General features: G+C 43.9%; 1 protein-coding gene across 4 annotated transcripts in view; it reads right to left on the bottom strand.

Moving 5' to 3' along the window:
• The window catches only part of sap30bp (SAP30 binding protein), a 47,116-nt gene extending 33,494 nt beyond the window's left edge, over positions 1 to 13,622 (bottom strand). For all 4 annotated transcript variants that reach the window (XM_029684882.1, XM_029684881.1, XM_029684880.1 and 1 more), the window contains exon 1: positions 13,498 to 13,622. In XM_029684882.1, coding sequence (XP_029540742.1) covers positions 13,498 to 13,591 — 94 coding nt within the window. In that variant the 5' untranslated portion in view covers positions 13,592 to 13,622. The remainder of the gene's footprint in view (positions 1 to 13,497) is intronic.
• Between the last annotated feature and the right edge of the window lie 3,075 nt (positions 13,623 to 16,697).

Below are 16,697 nucleotides of genomic sequence, written 5' to 3' on the forward strand. Positions count from 1 at the left end.
ATGCACTCCCAGGAATCCCAGTTCGACAATAAATGACTGATTTGTTCCAGAAAGTCCATCATTTATATCCAAACAGCCTCTTGTTGTTAGCGTGTTCAGCCCAGTAATCAATCTTCATGAGGCGCGAGCACTATGTCCAGACAAAAACTCAAAAAGTTCCGTTACAGGTCGTAGAAACATGTCAAACGATGTATGGAATCAATGTTTAGGCTGTTTTAACATAGAAATTCGATAATGTTTGTCCATTGTCTGAAAAGCACTGAAACGAGAGCGAACTCTGTCGGGCCCGAGCATCACGAGCCTGAGACACTCTGCCAGACCACTAACTCATTCAGCTCCCATTCCCCCTCCTTTATAGCAGAAGCCTGAAACAGTTTCTAAAGACTGTTGACATCTAGGGGAAGACTTAGGAAGTGGAACTTGACCCCATAGACACTTTGTATTTGGTAGGCCAAGCTTTGAAAAACTACAAACCTCAGATTTCCCACTTCCTGGTTGGATTGTTCTCAGGTTTTCACCTGCCATATGAGTTCTGTTATACTCACAGAGATCATTCAAACAGTTTTAGAAACTTCAGAGTGTTTTCTATCCAATACTAATAATAATATGCATATATTAGCATCTGGGACTGAGTAGGAGGCAGTTTACTCTGGGCAAGCATTTCATCCAAAAGTGAAAATGCTTCCCCCTATCCCAAACAGGTTTTAACTTGGGTTAAACGTTTCAGGTAGCCTTCCACAAGCTTCCCACAATAAGTTGGGTGAATTCTGGCCCATTCCTCCTGACAGAACTGGTGAAACTGAGTCAGGTTTGTAGGACTCCTTGCCCGCACACACCTTTTCAGTTCTGCCCACAAATTTTCTATGGGATTGAGGTCAGGGCTTTGTGATGGCCACTCCAATACCTTGACTTTGTTGTCCTAATGCCATTTTTCTACAACTTTGGAAGTATGCTTGGGGTCATTGTCCATTTGGACACCTGACTGATGTCTTGAGATGTTGCCTCAATATATCCACAATTTGACTCCCTCATGATGCCATCTATTTTGTGAAGTGCATCAGTCCCTCCTGCAGCAAAGCACCCGACAACATGATGCTGCCACCCCCGTGCTTCATGGTTGGGATGGTGTTCTTCAGCTTGCAAGCCTCCCCATTTTTCCTCCAAACATAATGATGGTCATTATGGACAAACAGTTCTATTTTTGTTTCATCAGACCAGAGGACATTATTCCAAAATGTACAATCTTTGTCCCCATGTGCAGTTGCAATCCGTAGTCTGGCTTTTTTATGGTGGTTTTGGAGCAGTGCCTTCTTCCTTGCTGAGCAGCCTTTCAGGTTATGTCGAGAGGACTCATTTTTACTGTGGATATAGATACTTTGTACCCGTTTCCTCCAGAATCTTCACATGGTCCTTTGCTGTTGTTCTGGGATTGATTTGCACTTTTCCCACCAATGTACGTTCATCTCTAGGAGACAGAAGTCGTCTCCTTCCTGAGCGGTATGACGCCCGAGTGGTCCCATGGTGTTTATACGTGCGTACTATCGTTTGTACAGATGAACATGGTCCCTTCAGGCGTTTGGAAATTGCTCCCAAGGATGAACCAGACTTATAGGTCTACAATTGTTTTTCTGGAGTCTTGGCTGATTTCTTTTGATTTTCCCATGATGTCAAGCAAAGAGGCACTGAGTTTGAAGGTAGGCCTTGAAATACAACCACAGGTACACCTCCTATTGACTCAAATGATGTCAATTAGCCTATCAGAAGCTTCTAAAGCCATAGCATGTTTTCTGGAATTTTCCAAGCTGTTGAACGGCAGTCAACTTAGTGTATGTAAACTTCTGACCCACTGGAATTGTGATACAGTGAATAAGTGAAATAATCTGTCTGTAAACAATTGTTGGAATAATTACTTGTGTCATGCTCAAAGTAGATGTCCTAACCGACTTGCCAAAACTATAGGTAGGTAACAAGAAATTTGTGGAGTGGTTGAAAAATGAGTTTCAATGACTCCAACCTAAGTGTATGTAAACTTCCGACTTCAACTGTATATATACACACACACACACACACACACACACTAGGGGTGAAACGGTTCACAAAACGGTACGGTACAGTGGTGTCACGGTTCGGTTTCAATACATCGACAAAATAAATGCCTGAGAAATACGTAATTTGTTTTTAGATTTTCCCTTTATTATAAATAGTAAACAGGGGTAGCTTGAATTCCCAGGAGCAGATGGAAACAAAGGGACAACAAAAAAACAGCAGTGCCTGCCTTGAAATAAAATAGTAATTTAAAACAGAACTTCAACAAGAGTGCATACTGTAGTCCAGCAGCATATTAAAATTAAGTCACACGGCAGTACCTTGAACAAAATAGGACGACTTGAGACTGGTTACTTGATTAAAAAAAAAACATCAGATTCTCAAGTGTTTCTTTAAGAAGATTAGTCTATCCACATTATCTACAGTGAGCACAGATCGGCATAATGTGACAATGTCAGCCGCTGTGGAGAATAGCAGTAGCATCCAGGTGCAGCAGGGATTGAACCGGGGCTCCAAAGCGGTGCTCTTGTGTAAGAAGTCTTGGACACCAGGGTCAGCATATCTAGGCTCCAGGTTAACTCTGACAGCAGTCTTGACTTCCCTTACTGCCGGTTCATATTCATCAGATGCCACCATTGATTTCAGCATCATTGTTTTCAGTGCAGTTCAGTGTTGACTGTTTTGAGAGGTTAGCACACTTTGATAACTTCCTCTACATCATTTTCAGACAAAGTCACAATATCTTTGACATTCTTCCTCACAGCCTGATCAGTCAGTGTAGAATACACCGCAACTTTCTGCTCAAGGTTTCTACTCAACCATGTCATGGCTTGAATTCCATCTAGTAGGGACATCTTGGATTAGTTTACGGTTTGGCAGCTCCAGCATCTCCTGTTTTGAAAACATGTGCAGCAGTTGTGCTTTTATGACAGAAGGATACCACCTTCCTGATCTTTGCTAGGAGGCGAGAGATTGGATTCACGGACTGTGCTTTTTGAGATGCTAGATTAATAACGTGAGCATAGCATCCTATCTGTGGCCCCAGTCCAGCTAGTGCAACTGCATTTACAATATATCTAGCTTTGTCAGTGGTCACAGTAATCGTTGCATGTTTGTGTCCCTCTCCAACTTCCACATTGCAACAACTTCCCTTAGCTCTTCCCCCAGGTTTACACTGGTGTGACTACTCTCAAGGGGACGTGTTTGAAGGACATGGCTTTTTATCTCCCATTATGCCGTAATGAAATTAGTCGTTACAGTAAGGTAGCTCTCTGAAGCTCTAGACGTCCAGCGGTCTGTTAGAGCAACAGACCGCATTTCTGACAACTCACTCTCAAGTTATTTTGTGTAAAGTAGGTATTAATGTCTGGGCAAAATGTGTACAGGAAGGAATAGTGAAGTGCGGCTCGACCACTTTAAACATGTTTCTGAATCCTGCATTCTCTACCACCGAGAAGGGTCTCATATCTGTCGCTATGAATTTGGCTATCGCTGCATTGATATCTTTAGCCCTACCGGAGTCAGACGCATACTGTTGCTTGAAGGCTGTGGGGAGAAGTGGTTGCCGTTTCATTTTTTCGCCTAGTCCCACCGATTGGCACTTTGGGGTGATGTTGGCGCAAATCAGTAGTCATGTTACTCGTATTACCACTCGAATAGGCTAACAGCAATGAACAGAGCCTACATGTAGATGTTATATCCACCACTCTAATAGGCTAACAGCAATGAACAGAGCCTACATGTAGATGTTATATCCACCACTAACAAGGTTATCGGTAATGAACAGAGCCTACATGTAGATGTTATATCCACCACTAACAGGCTATCGGTAATGAACAGAGCCTACATGTAGATGTTATATCCACCACTAACAGGCTATCGGTAATGAACAGAGCCTACATGTAGATGTTATATCCACCACTAACAGGCTATCGGTAATGAACAGAGCCTACATGTAGATGTTATATCCACCACTAACAGGTTATCGGTAATGAACAGAGCCTACATGTAGATGTTATATCCACCACTAACAGGCTATCGGTAATGAACAGAGCCGACATGTAGATGTTATATCCACCACTAACAGGCTATCGGTAATGAACAGAGCCTACATGTAGATGTTATATCCACCACTAACAGGCTATCGGTAATGAACAGAGCCTACATGTAAATGTTATATCCACCACTAACAGGCTATCGGTAATGAACAGAGCCTACATTTACATTTACATTTACATTTAAGTCATTTAGCAGACGCTCTTATCCAGAGCGACTTACAAATTGGTGCTTTCACCTTATGACATCCAGTGGAACAGCCACTTTACAATAGTGCATCTAGGTCTTTTAAGGGGGGAGGGGAGAAGGATTACTTTATCCTATCCTAGGTATTCCTTAAAGAGGTGGGGTTTCAGGTGTCTCCGGAAGGTGGTGATTGACTCCGCTGTCCTGGCGTCGTGAGGGAGTTTGTTCCACCATTGGGGGGCCAGAGCAGCGAACAGTTTTGACTGGGCTGAGCGGGAACTGTACTTCCTCAGTGGTAGGGAGGCGAGCAGGCCAGAGGTGGATGAACGCAGTGCCCTTGTTTGGGTGTAGGGCCTGATCAGAGCCTGGAGGTAGTGAGGTGCCGTTCCCCTCACAGCTCCGTAGGCAAGCACCATGGTCTTGTAGCGGATGCGAGCTTCAACTGGAAGCCAGTGGAGAGAGCGGAGGAGCGGGGTGACGTGAGAGAACTTGGGAAGGTTGAACACCAGACGGGCTGCGGCGTTCTGGATGAGTTGTAGGGGTTTAATGGCACAGGCAGGAGCCCAGCCAACAGCGAGTTGCAGTAATCCAGACGGGAGATGACAAGTGCCTGGATTAGGACCTGCGCCGCTTCCTGTGTGAGGCAGGGTCGTACTCTGCGGATGTTGTAGAGCATGAACCTACAGGAACGGGCCACCGCCTTGATGTTATTTGAGAACGACAGGGTGTTGTCCAGGATCACGCCAAGGTTCTTAGCGCTCTGGGACGAGGACACAATGGAGTTGTCAACCGTGATGGCGAGATCATGGAACGGGCAGTCCTTCCCGGGAGGAAGAGTAGCTCCGTCTTGCCGAGGTTCAGCTTGAGGTGATGATCCGTCATCCACACTGATATGTCTGCCAGACATGCAGAGATGCGATTCGCCACCTGGTCGTCAGAAGGGGGAAAGGAAGATTAATTGTGTGTCGTCTGCATAGCAATGATAGGAGAGACCATGTGAGGTTATGACAGAGCCAAGTGACTTGGTGTATAGCGAGAATAGGAGAGGGCCTAGAACAGAGCCCTGGGGGACACCAGTGGTGAGAGCACGTGGTGAGGAGACGGATTCTCGCCACGCCACCTGGTAGGAGCGACCTGTCAGGTAGGACGCAATCCAAGCGTGGGCCGCGCCGGAGATGCCCAACTCGGAGAGGGTGGAGAGGAGGATCTGATGGTTCACAGTATCGAAGGCAGCCGATAGGTCTAGAAGGATGAGAGCAGAGGAGAGAGAGTTAGCTTTAGCAGTGCGGAGCGCCTCCGTGATACAGAGAAGAGCAGTCTCAGTTGAATGACTAGTCTTGAAACCTGACTGATTTGGATCAAGAAGGTCATTCTGAGAGAGATAGCGGGAGAGCTGGCCAAGGACGGCACGTTCAAGAGTTTTGGAGAGAAAAGAAAGAAGGGATACTGGTCTGTAGTTGTTGGGATCGAGTGTAGGTTTTTTCAGAAGGGGTGCAACTCTCGCTCTCTTGAAGACGGGAGGGACGTAGCCAGCGGTCAGGGATGAGTTGATGAGCGAGGTGAGGTAAGGGAGAAGGTCACCGGAGATGGTCTGGAGAAGAGAGGAGGGGATAGGGTCAAGCGGGCAGGTTGTTGGGCGGCCGGCCGTCACAAGACGCGAGATGTCATCTGGAGAGAGAGGGGAGAAAGAGGTCAGAGCACAGGGTAGGGCAGTGTGAGCAGAACCAGCGGTGTCGTTTGACTTAGCAAACGAGGATCGGATGTCGTCGACCTTCTTTTCAAAATGGTTGACGAAGTCATCTGCAGAGAGGGAGGAGGGGGAGGAGGATTCAAGAGGGAGGAGAAGGTGGCAAAGAGCTTCCTAGGGTTAGAGGCAGATGCTTGGAATTTAGAGTGGTAGAAAGTGGCTTTAGCAGCAGAGACAGAGGAGGAAAATGTAGAGAGGAGGGAGTGAAAGGATGCCAGGTCCGCAGGGAGGCGAGTTTTCCTCCATTTCCGCTCGGCTGCCCGGACCCCTGTTCTGTGAGCTCGCAATGAGTCGTCGAGCCACGGAGCGGGAGGGAGGACCGAGCCGGCCTGGAGGATAGGGGACATAGAGAGTCAAAGGATGCAGAAAGGGAGGAGAGGAGGGTTGAGGAGGCAGAATCAGGAGATAGGTTGGAGAAGGTTTGAGCAGAGGGAAGAGATGATAGGATGGAAGAGGAGAGAGTAGCGGGGAGAGAGAGCGAAGGTTGGGACGGCGCGATACCATCCAGTAGGGGCAGTGTGGGAAGTGTTGGATGAGAGCGAGAGGGAAAAGGATACAAGGTAGTGGTCGGAGACTTGGAGGAGTTGCAATGAGGTTAGTGGAGGAACAGCATCTAGTAAAGATGAGGTCGGCGTATTGCCTGCCTTGTGAGTAGGGGGGAAGGTGAGAGGGTGAGGTCAAAAGAGGAGAGGAGTGGAAAGAAGGAGGCAGAGAGGAATGAGTCAAAGGTAGACGTGGGGAGGTTAAAGTCGCCCAGAACTGTGAGAGGTGAGCCGTCCTCAGGAAAGGAGCTTATCAAGGCATCAAGCTCATTGATGAACTCTCCGAGGGAACCTGGAGGGCGATAAATGATAAGGATGTTAAGCTTGAAAGGGCTGGTAACTGTGACAGCATGGAATTCAAAGGAGGCGATAGACAGATGGGTAAGGGGAGAAAGAGAGAATGACCACTTGGGAGAGATGAGGATCCCGGTGCCACCACCCCGCTGACCAGAAGCTCTCGGGGTGTGCGAGAGCACGTGGGCGGACGAAGAGAGCAGTAGGAGTAGCGGTGTTGTCTGTGGTGATCCATGTTTCCGTCAGAGCCAAGAAGTCGAGGACTGGAGGGAGGCATAGGCTGAGATGAACTCTGCCTTGTTGGCCGCAGATCGGCAGTTCCAGAGGCTACCGGAGACCTGGAACTCCACGTGGGTCGTGCGCGCTGGGACCACCAGATTAGGGTGGCTGCGGCCATGCGGTGTGGAGCGTTTGTATGGTCTGTGCAGAGAGGAGAGAACAGGGATAGACAGACACATAGTTGACAGGCTAGAGAAGAGGCTACGCTAATGCAGAGGAGATTGGAATGACAAGTGGACTACACGTCTCGAATGTTCAGAAAGTTAAGCTTACGTAGCAAGAATCTAATTGACTAAAATGATTAAAATGATAGAGTACTGCTGGGGTAGGCTAGCTGCGTTGTTGACACTACCCTAATCAAGTCGTACCGTTGAGTGTGAAGTTTCTACAGTGCTGCTTATCGGGAGCTAGCTGGCTAGCTAGCAGTGTTGGTTACGTTACGTTGCGTTAGGAGAACGACAATAGCTGGCTAGCTAACCTAGAAAATCGCTCTAGACTACACAATTATCTTTGAAACAAAGACGGCTATGTAGCTAGCTATGTAGCTAGCTACGATCAAACAAATCACACCGTTGGGACTGTAATGAAATGAAATGAAAAAGTGATACTACCTGTGGAGCGACGCGGAATGCGACCGGAATGCGAAAGTTCTATTCTATGTAGATGTTATATCCACCACTAACAGGCTATCGGTAATGAACAGAGCCTACATGTAGATGTTATATCCACCACTAACAGGCTATCGGTAATGAACAGAGCCGACATGTAGATGTTATATCCACCACTAACAGGCTATCGGTAATGAACAGAGCCTACATGTAGATGTTATATCCACCACTAACAGGCTATCGGTAATGAACAGAGCCAACACGTTGTAGTTGTTTAATCCACCCCTCGTTGGCAATCCCATTATAGTTTACAGGGAAACAGAAATGTTCCCAGACCTGAATGATACTGGGGCGTCTTCTAGTTCTGGCTCACCAATGCATTCCATGTTGCTCCTTTGCTAACTGCTAATTCCTTCATAAGCTAATTACTGCTATGACGGTCTCCCAGCTCTGTTCTCGCTGGAGTAAAATAACCAATGAGCTACAGACAACTATAACAACTTTATTACTATGTGGATATTTTTCCCACGTCAATTTATACGCCATTGGTTTACGCAACAATTTTTTTTTTACAATTATATATTTTCGTAGCTATAATATGATTAATATATTGTTCGGTTTGCAGTGCATACCGAACCGTGCACCCTGTACCGAACAGTTCAAATACGAATACACGTACCGTTTCAACCCTAATATATACACAAACATACACAGTACCAGTCAAAAGTTTGGAAACCTACTCATTCAAGGATTTTTCTTAATGTTGTACTATTTTCTACATTGTAGAATAATAGTAAGGACATCCAAACTATGAAATAACACATATGGAATCATGTAGTAACCAAAAAAAAGTGTTAAACAAATAAAAAATATATTTTATATAAGATTCTTCAAAATAGCCACCCTTTGCCTTGACAGCTGTGCACACGCTTGGCATTCTCTCTTCATGGGGTGGCCACCTGGAATGCCTTGTTAAAAGTTCATTTCTAGAATGTCTTTCCTTCTTATTAACGCGTCTGAGCGTATCAGTTGTGTTGTGACAAGGTAGGGGTGGTATATAGAAGATACAAAAAACAAATGAGCATGCTTTGTAATGTTTCTCAAACAATAGATCAAATCAAATGTATTTATACATTCGTACATCAGCTGATATCTCAAAGTGCTGTACAGAAACCCAGCCTAAAACCCCAAACAGCAAGCAATGCAGGTGTAGAAACACGGTGGCTAGGAAAAACTCTCTAGAAAGGCCAAAACCTAGGAAGAAACCTAGAGAGGAACCAGGCTATGTAGGGTGGCCAGGTAGATGTATTACTAGTAAGAAGTGATGCGGTAAATTGCTCAATTTTATAAAAATGTTTGTGACCCGAGTATTTAAACCCCCCCAAAAAAAAATCACAGATGAGAAAATGTTCAGCTGCCCCTTTAAGGCCAACAGGTTACCGTATCTAAAAGGGCACTCGAGCCACTGGAGTCGTCAGTCAGTGTGCCGGGCTGTGAGATATGAGAATATGACTAGTAGACCATGTGTCTTCGCAGAAGAATACACAGATATTGCAAAACAACCTAGCTTGCGAACAAAACAATGTCAATAGCCAAGAAACATGAGGACAAAGGATCACTTTAGTAGACTTGAGTAAATTAGACTTTTATATGCACAGCACTTCTAATAATTTCTTCACTTCAATCACAGTGCGCACAGCTCCCCAGCCAGGCAGTGTTGATGAGAGAGGTGGGATATATTTAAGCAATAAGGCCCTTAGCCCTGGTATATTGGCCATATATCACAAACCCCCGAGGTTAGAGGTTGACCGATTAAATCGGCATGGCCGATTTCAAGTTTTCAAAACAATCGTCAATCGGCATTTTTGGACGCAGATTATGGCCGATTACATTGCACTCCACGAGGAGACTGCGTGGCGGGCTGACCACCTGTTATGCGAGTGCAGCAAGGAGCCAAGGTAAGTTGCTAGCTAGCATTAAAATCTTATCTTAACATAATCACTAGTTAAACTAGTAATATCATCAACCATGTGTAGTTATCTAGCTTGACCTGTGTTGCATTTAATCAATGCAGTGCCTGTTAATTTGTCATCGAATCACAGACTACTTCGCCAAACAGGTGATGATTTGACAAGTGCATTCGCGAAAAAAAGCACTGTCGTTGCATTAATGTAGCTAACCATAAACATCAATGCCTTTCTTAAAATCTATACACAAGTATATTTTATTAAACCTGCATATTTAGTTAATATTGCCTGCTAGCATTAATTTATTTTAACTAGGGAAATTGTGTCACTTCTCTAGCGTTCTGTGCAAGCAGAGTCAGGGTATATGCAGCAGTTTGGGCCACCTGGCTCATTGTGAACTGTGTGATGACCATTTCTTCCTAACAAAGACTGTAATTAATTTGCGAGAATTTTACATAATTATGACAGAACATTGAATGTTGTGCAATTTAACAGCAATATTTAAGACTTAGGGATGCCACCCGTTCGATAAAATATGGAATGGTTCCGTATTTCACTGAAAGAATAAACATTTTGTTTTCGAAATGATAGGTCATTAATAGGTCAAATCCGGAAACTAAGGCTCGTATTTCTGTGTGTTTATTATATTATAATTAAGTCTATGATTTGATATAGCAGTCTGACTGAGTGGTGGTAGGGAGCAGCAGGCTCGTAAGCATTCATTCAAACAGCACATTCCTGCATTTGCCAGTAGCTCTTCAAGCAAGTTTATGACTTCAAGCCTATCAACTCCCGAGATTAGGCTGGCAATACCATAGTGCATATAAGAACATCCAATAGTCAAAGGTATATGAAATACAAATGGTATAGAGAGAAATAGTATAATTCCTATAATAACTACAACCTAAAACTTCTTACCTGGGAATATTGAAGACTCATGTTAAAAGGAACCAGCTTTCATATATTCTCATGTTCTGAGCAAGGAACTTAAACGTTAGCTTTTTTACATGGCACATATTGCACTTCTACTTTCTTCTCCAACACTGTGTTTTTGCATTATTTAAACCAAATTGAACATGTTTGATTATTTATTTGAGACAAAATAGATTTGATTTATGTATTATATTAAGTTAAAATAAAAGGGTTAATTCAGTATTGATGTAATTGTCATTATTACAAATATTAAAATAATTAAATAAAAATTAAATATAAAAAAAACACACAAAAACCGTCCGATTAATCGGTATCGGCTTTTGTTGGTCCTCCAATTATCGGTGTTGAAAAATCATAATCGGTCGACCTCTACCAGAGGTGACTTATTGCTATTATAAACTGGTTACCAATGTAATTAGAGCAGTAAAAATAACTTGTCATACCCGTGGTATACAGTCTGATATACCACAGCTGTCAGCCAATCAGCATTCAGGGCTCTAAACACCTAGATATATAGAGTACCAGTCAAAAGTTGACACACCTACTCATTCAAGGGTTTTTCTTCATTTTTACTATTTTCTACATTTTTTAAAATTTATTTGACCTTTATTTAACTAGGCAAGTCAGTTAAGAACTAATTATTATTTTCAATGACGGCCTAGGAACAGTGGGTTAACTGCCTGTTCAGGGGCAGAACGACAGATTTGTACCTAGTCAGCTCGGGGATTTGAACTTGCAACCTTTCGGTAACTAGTCCAACACTCTAACCACTAGGCTACCCTGGCGCCCCATGATAGTTAAGACATTAAAACTTTGAAATAACACATGGAATCATGTAGTATTCACAAAAGTGTTGAATCAAAAATATATTTTATATTTGAGACTCTTCAAAGTAGCCAACCTTTGCCTTGACAGCCTTGCACACTCTTGGCATTCTCTCAACAAGCTTCACCTGGAATGCTTTTCCAACAGTCTTGAAGGTGTTCCCACAAATGCTGACCACTTGTTGGCTGCTTTTCCTTCACTCTGCAGTCCAACTCATCCCAAACTATCTCAATTGAGTTGATCACTCCACAGGTGATTGTGGAAGCCAGGTCATCTGATGCAGCACTCCATCACTGTCCTTCTTGGTCAAATAGCCCTTACACAGCCTGGAGTGTGTTGGGTCATTGTCCTGTTGAAAAACAAATGATAGTCCCACAAAGCGCAAACCAGATGGGATGGTGTATTGCTGCAGAATGCTGTGGTAGCCATGCTGGTTAAGTGTGCCTTGAATTTTAAATAAATCACAGACAGTGTCACCAGCAAAGCACCCCCTCCTCCTCCATGCTTCACGGTGGGAACCACACATGCAGAGACTATCCGTTCACCTACTCTGCGTCTCACAAAGACATGGCAGTTGGAAACAAATCTCAAATTTGGACTCACCAGACCAAAGGACATTTTTCCACTGGTCTAATGTCCATTGCTCATGTTTCTTGGCCCAAGCAAGTCTCTTCTTATTATTTGTGTCTTTTTAGTAGTGGTTTCTTTGCAACAATTTGACCATGAAGGCCTGATTCACACAGTATCCTCTGAACAGTTGATGTTGAGATTTGGGCAACAAACAAAGGTGCAGTTAACTCTAATGAATTTATCCTCTGCAGCAGAGTTAACTCTGGGTCTTCCTTTCCTGTAGCGGTCCTCATGAGAGCCAGTTTCATCATAGAGATGATTGTTTTGCGACTGCACTTAAAGAAACTTTCAAAGTACTTGAAATTTTCCAAATTGACTGACCTTCATGGTTGGTAAAAAATCTGAATGGCTGGTAGATTTCTTAATCCATCTGCCACAGTGGCTGGTGGACCAAAAACTTAGTTTCAAAGCCCTGTTGGTCAACCATGATTTGCCAGTGCTGTGATACGATTGTCTGGCTAGCTTACACTGTTTTACAGGAATGATTACATAAATTGCTAAAACGTTACTGCCAATATGCCAACATTCCATTCAAACAATGCAGTCAATCCACAGCCATATACTTGCTGAAATCAGTTGATAAGACTTAGACAAGTTGTAAATGCAACAAGTACTGATATTGTATCTCATAATAACACAGATCTTCAAGAAAACTAACATTTCGACATTCATGGTCTGTTTACATTAGTCGTAATTCAGAAAATGTGTATAAAACCCATATAAAATATTTTAGGTTCACATGCCTTACTTGTATATTTCTGCATAAGTAAAATCAGGAGTATGTCTCTACTGTCATTCATTCCAATTAGACTGGTTTGGATTTCTCCCTGACCAATATGACTGCAATTTTACCCAATTCTTGAGCTATTAACGTCTACGTACGACATAGCCCTCTAGTAATTAAATAGGTTCTCTATGGGTACAGCACGTTTCCGTAGTTTGTGATCTAGCAACAAGTGTGCAGTTAGAGTTCAGATCATAGAAACATAATTATATGTATATGATTCAGATACTACCGTAGCCGGTGATGATGGCATCTTGACATGCCCCTCCATCCACACAAAACTAGCTAACGTTAACCTTACGTTTTATAAAGTATATTCTGTACAGGCTCACACAACGCCATTTTCTAGATAACGATAATAATTCCGTGTTTGTTTACCGTGCTGGGGACAAAGTTAGTTAGAACAGTAACGTTAAAGTTAACACCTCAATATAGTATTTATCTTTAGCTAGCTAACGTTACTGTTACAAGCTAGCCAACAACATTGTTGAACTACACAAAGCGATTTCCGGTTACCCACTTTCGTCTCAGTTACAACAGATTTGGGGCCGAAATTCTCATTTCTATGCCATCAGTATCAGTAGTTAAGCAAAGTATCTACCTGTTTCTTCTACCTCTGGGTCGGAATCTGCCTCTGAATCGTCTCCATAATCCGCCAAAGAGGAGAGAAGTGCACTCTTTTTGCCGCTCGCCATTTCTCCACAGGTCGCATAACAAAGACGTCACTTTCAGCGTCGTTTTTGAAAAGGGTATGCGTATTCGTGTCTCTGGGAAATGTAGTCAGAGATATTATAAAAGGCGTAGTTACGAATCCCATTATGAAAATTAATGGCATAATGTACGACGCTCCGCCAGGTAGTAGAGCTCTTTTTAGTTTCTCGGAAACACTGATTTAAATAGGATAATTTTGAAATGTGGAGCTAATGTTGTAAACCGTGATTGACCACACACTCCAGCACAGTAGGTGGCGGCATGCACCTTCAACGTTTGTTTGCAGACCAAAATTATATCATAGAATAATGTTACATACGCCTCTTGGAGTAGGGAATGCAACACCCTGCTACAACTCAACTCCCCGTGGAGTGAAAAAAAGGTATGTGATTGTAGGTGCGGGTAAGGTAGGAGAGGGGATTTTTAACTTGATCTTCCTTTGGTTCCGTTCAACCCCTATTCCCCACCTTACCGTGCGAAGGAAGAATACACTCCCTGTAAACGGTAATATTCTCTGCCTCTGTCATCCTTACTCGCACCTACAATCACATGCCTTTTTTTTCTCTGTGGGGAGTTGAGTTGGAGCAGGGTGTTGCGTTCCCTCCACCAAGAGGCGTACATAACATAATTGGGGCTCATCCGGGATCATTAAACCCACAGGACTCCGCTGCTCTGAGCTCTTTGTGATTGAGGTGTGGTGGTAGGTTGTGAGTTTGGGTGACTTGTTTAGTTTACGTGTGTTCAGTAGGCTGCTGTGTACAAAATGGCTGCCTCAGCCGTCTCCAAGTTTATTGAACCGCCCTCTGTTGATCGGTTGGTGGGGTTGCATATAGTAGACCTTTGCACCATAGCTGACCATTATGGACTCTTTGTCCCCAAGAAAGCCCTAAAGGCTGAGCTTTTGGTGCTAGTCAGGGAGGGTTTAGTGAGACATTTTTTTTTATTGTTGAAAGATGAGGAGAGGGAGGCTTCAGGAGAGAAGACGGGTAGACCTTCCAATGCCAAGTCGGAGGACGGCAAGGAGGAAGGGGTTGATCGCACCTCCTTTACATTGTCCCAATTCGACCCTTTATTTTCCACGTTGGGTCGTTCAGACGGGACCGCTAGGCTAAAGGTGAGGCTGGCCGCTTGGAAATGGAGCAAAAAGATAAAGAGCATGTTAGACACGCGGATGGAGTGGAGTGGAGTTACATTTAGAAATTAGGAAAATGGAAATAGAAGCCGACATGGAGGTGAGGATCTGACAACTGGAGCTAGACGCTGGCTCCAGTGCGACTCCACAGCCTGCCCATCATCAAGCCCACTTCGATGTACGTTTTTAAAAATGCTTTAGTCCCTCCAATTCGGGAGTCGGAAGTTGATTCCTATTTCTCTGCGTTTGAACATGTGGCCGCTGCGTTGCATTGGCCACTCGAGGTTTGGCATCTCCTGTTGCAATGTATATTGACTGGGAAAGCCCAGGGAGTAGTAGCCGCTCTCTCCCTGGAAGACAGTTTACAGTACGATATAGTTAAAACAACCGTGTTGCGGGCTTATGAGTTGGTGCCTGAAGCTTATAGGCAGCGCTTCAGGAACCACAAAAAACCCTCACCTTACTTTTGATGAGTTTGCCAGGGACAAAGAGTCTCTGTTTAATCGCTAGTGTTCAGCCAGCAAATCTAACACCTTTGCTGATATTCAGGAGTTGATGCTGTCGGAGGATTTAAAAGAAACCTGCCTGATTGAATTGTAGTTCATTTAAATGAACAGAAAGTGGCGACATTGGCCCAGGCAGCAGTGTTGGCAGATGAGTACGCTTTGACGCACAAAACTGTCTTTGGTATGCCTTGTTTTGAAGGCCTAACGATTACGTCATCAGTGCCACGTTCGGGTCGCTTTTCCTCTGACGACCCTTTGCACGAAATCCGTGAATGTTTTTAATGTCACCAAAAGGGTCAAGTGATTGCGGACTGCCAGGTTTTGAAAAATAAACCGAAACAGTTCCTGTCACCATCCCCTAAATTAAAACGCGTGGGTTTAGTCCAGTCTTTGCCTCGGCCGTTGGACCTACTTATTGATTCAACATTTGGGAAACCGGATCCTTTCTATGCTCCGTTTATCTCTGCCGGTTGTGTTTCCTTAACTGGAGAACAAGTGGATCAAAAGCCAGTCAGTAATTGTTACTGATGCTTTACCCTCGTCCCCTGAAACATATTGTGGCTCGCATGTCATATTACAGGGTATAGAGACATAAAAACATATCTGTACCATTACACTAAGTCCACTTAGGGTCAGACTTGGTATCAGGACGTTTCCGTGTTGGTGTGGTGTCTACACTGCCAGTAAAAGGAGTCACATTGGTACTAGGGAACGATATCGCTGTTGGTAAAGTGACTCGTGTGTTAGAAGTAATAGACAACCCAAAAATCAAAACTGCAGATGATAAATTGGTTCAAGCATTTCCCCATGTTTTGCGTGCTTGTGTGTTAATGAGGGCACAATCTCACAAGCTGGGAGATGTGGTGGATTTGTCTAGTTCCATTTTTGAGAATGTTGAGGTAGAAGACAATGCACCGAGTATTCCTTCTGCAAGGCCGACGGTTTTTACCCCCGTAAAAACTAAGGCAGGGGAAAGCGAAATTGCGCTCTAATTACCTGACTTTCTTTTGTCTGTCACCCCTGAGAAGGTGATTCAATGTCAAAAGGGAGACACCAGTCTTCGCAAGTGTTTTGCTTTGGTAATTTCCATTGCAGCTCATAACAGTTAGTGACTGGAGTGAAGTGTTTCAAGTGGTTGTTCCTACATCATTCCAACAGCATGTGCTGTCACTCGCCCATGAACAGGCGTGGTCTGGACATTTGGGGATCACGAAGACTTATAACCGAGTCCTTCAACATCTTTTCTCGACAGGTTTGAAGTCTAACATTGTCCAATTTTGTAAAACATTTCATGTATGTCAGCTCACTGGGAAACGAATCAAACAGTTCCTTGTGCGCTGCTTTGCCCGATTCCTGTGGTGGGGGAAACCGTTTGAACGAGTGATAATCAACTATTGTGTAGGTTTGTTACCAAAAACCAGGTCAGGTAACCAGTTCTTACTAACAATAATG

Source organism: Oncorhynchus nerka, linkage group LG16, assembly GCF_034236695.1.
Source record: "Oncorhynchus nerka isolate Pitt River linkage group LG16, Oner_Uvic_2.0, whole genome shotgun sequence".
In the NCBI taxonomy this organism is placed as follows: domain Eukaryota; kingdom Metazoa; phylum Chordata; class Actinopteri; order Salmoniformes; family Salmonidae; genus Oncorhynchus; species Oncorhynchus nerka.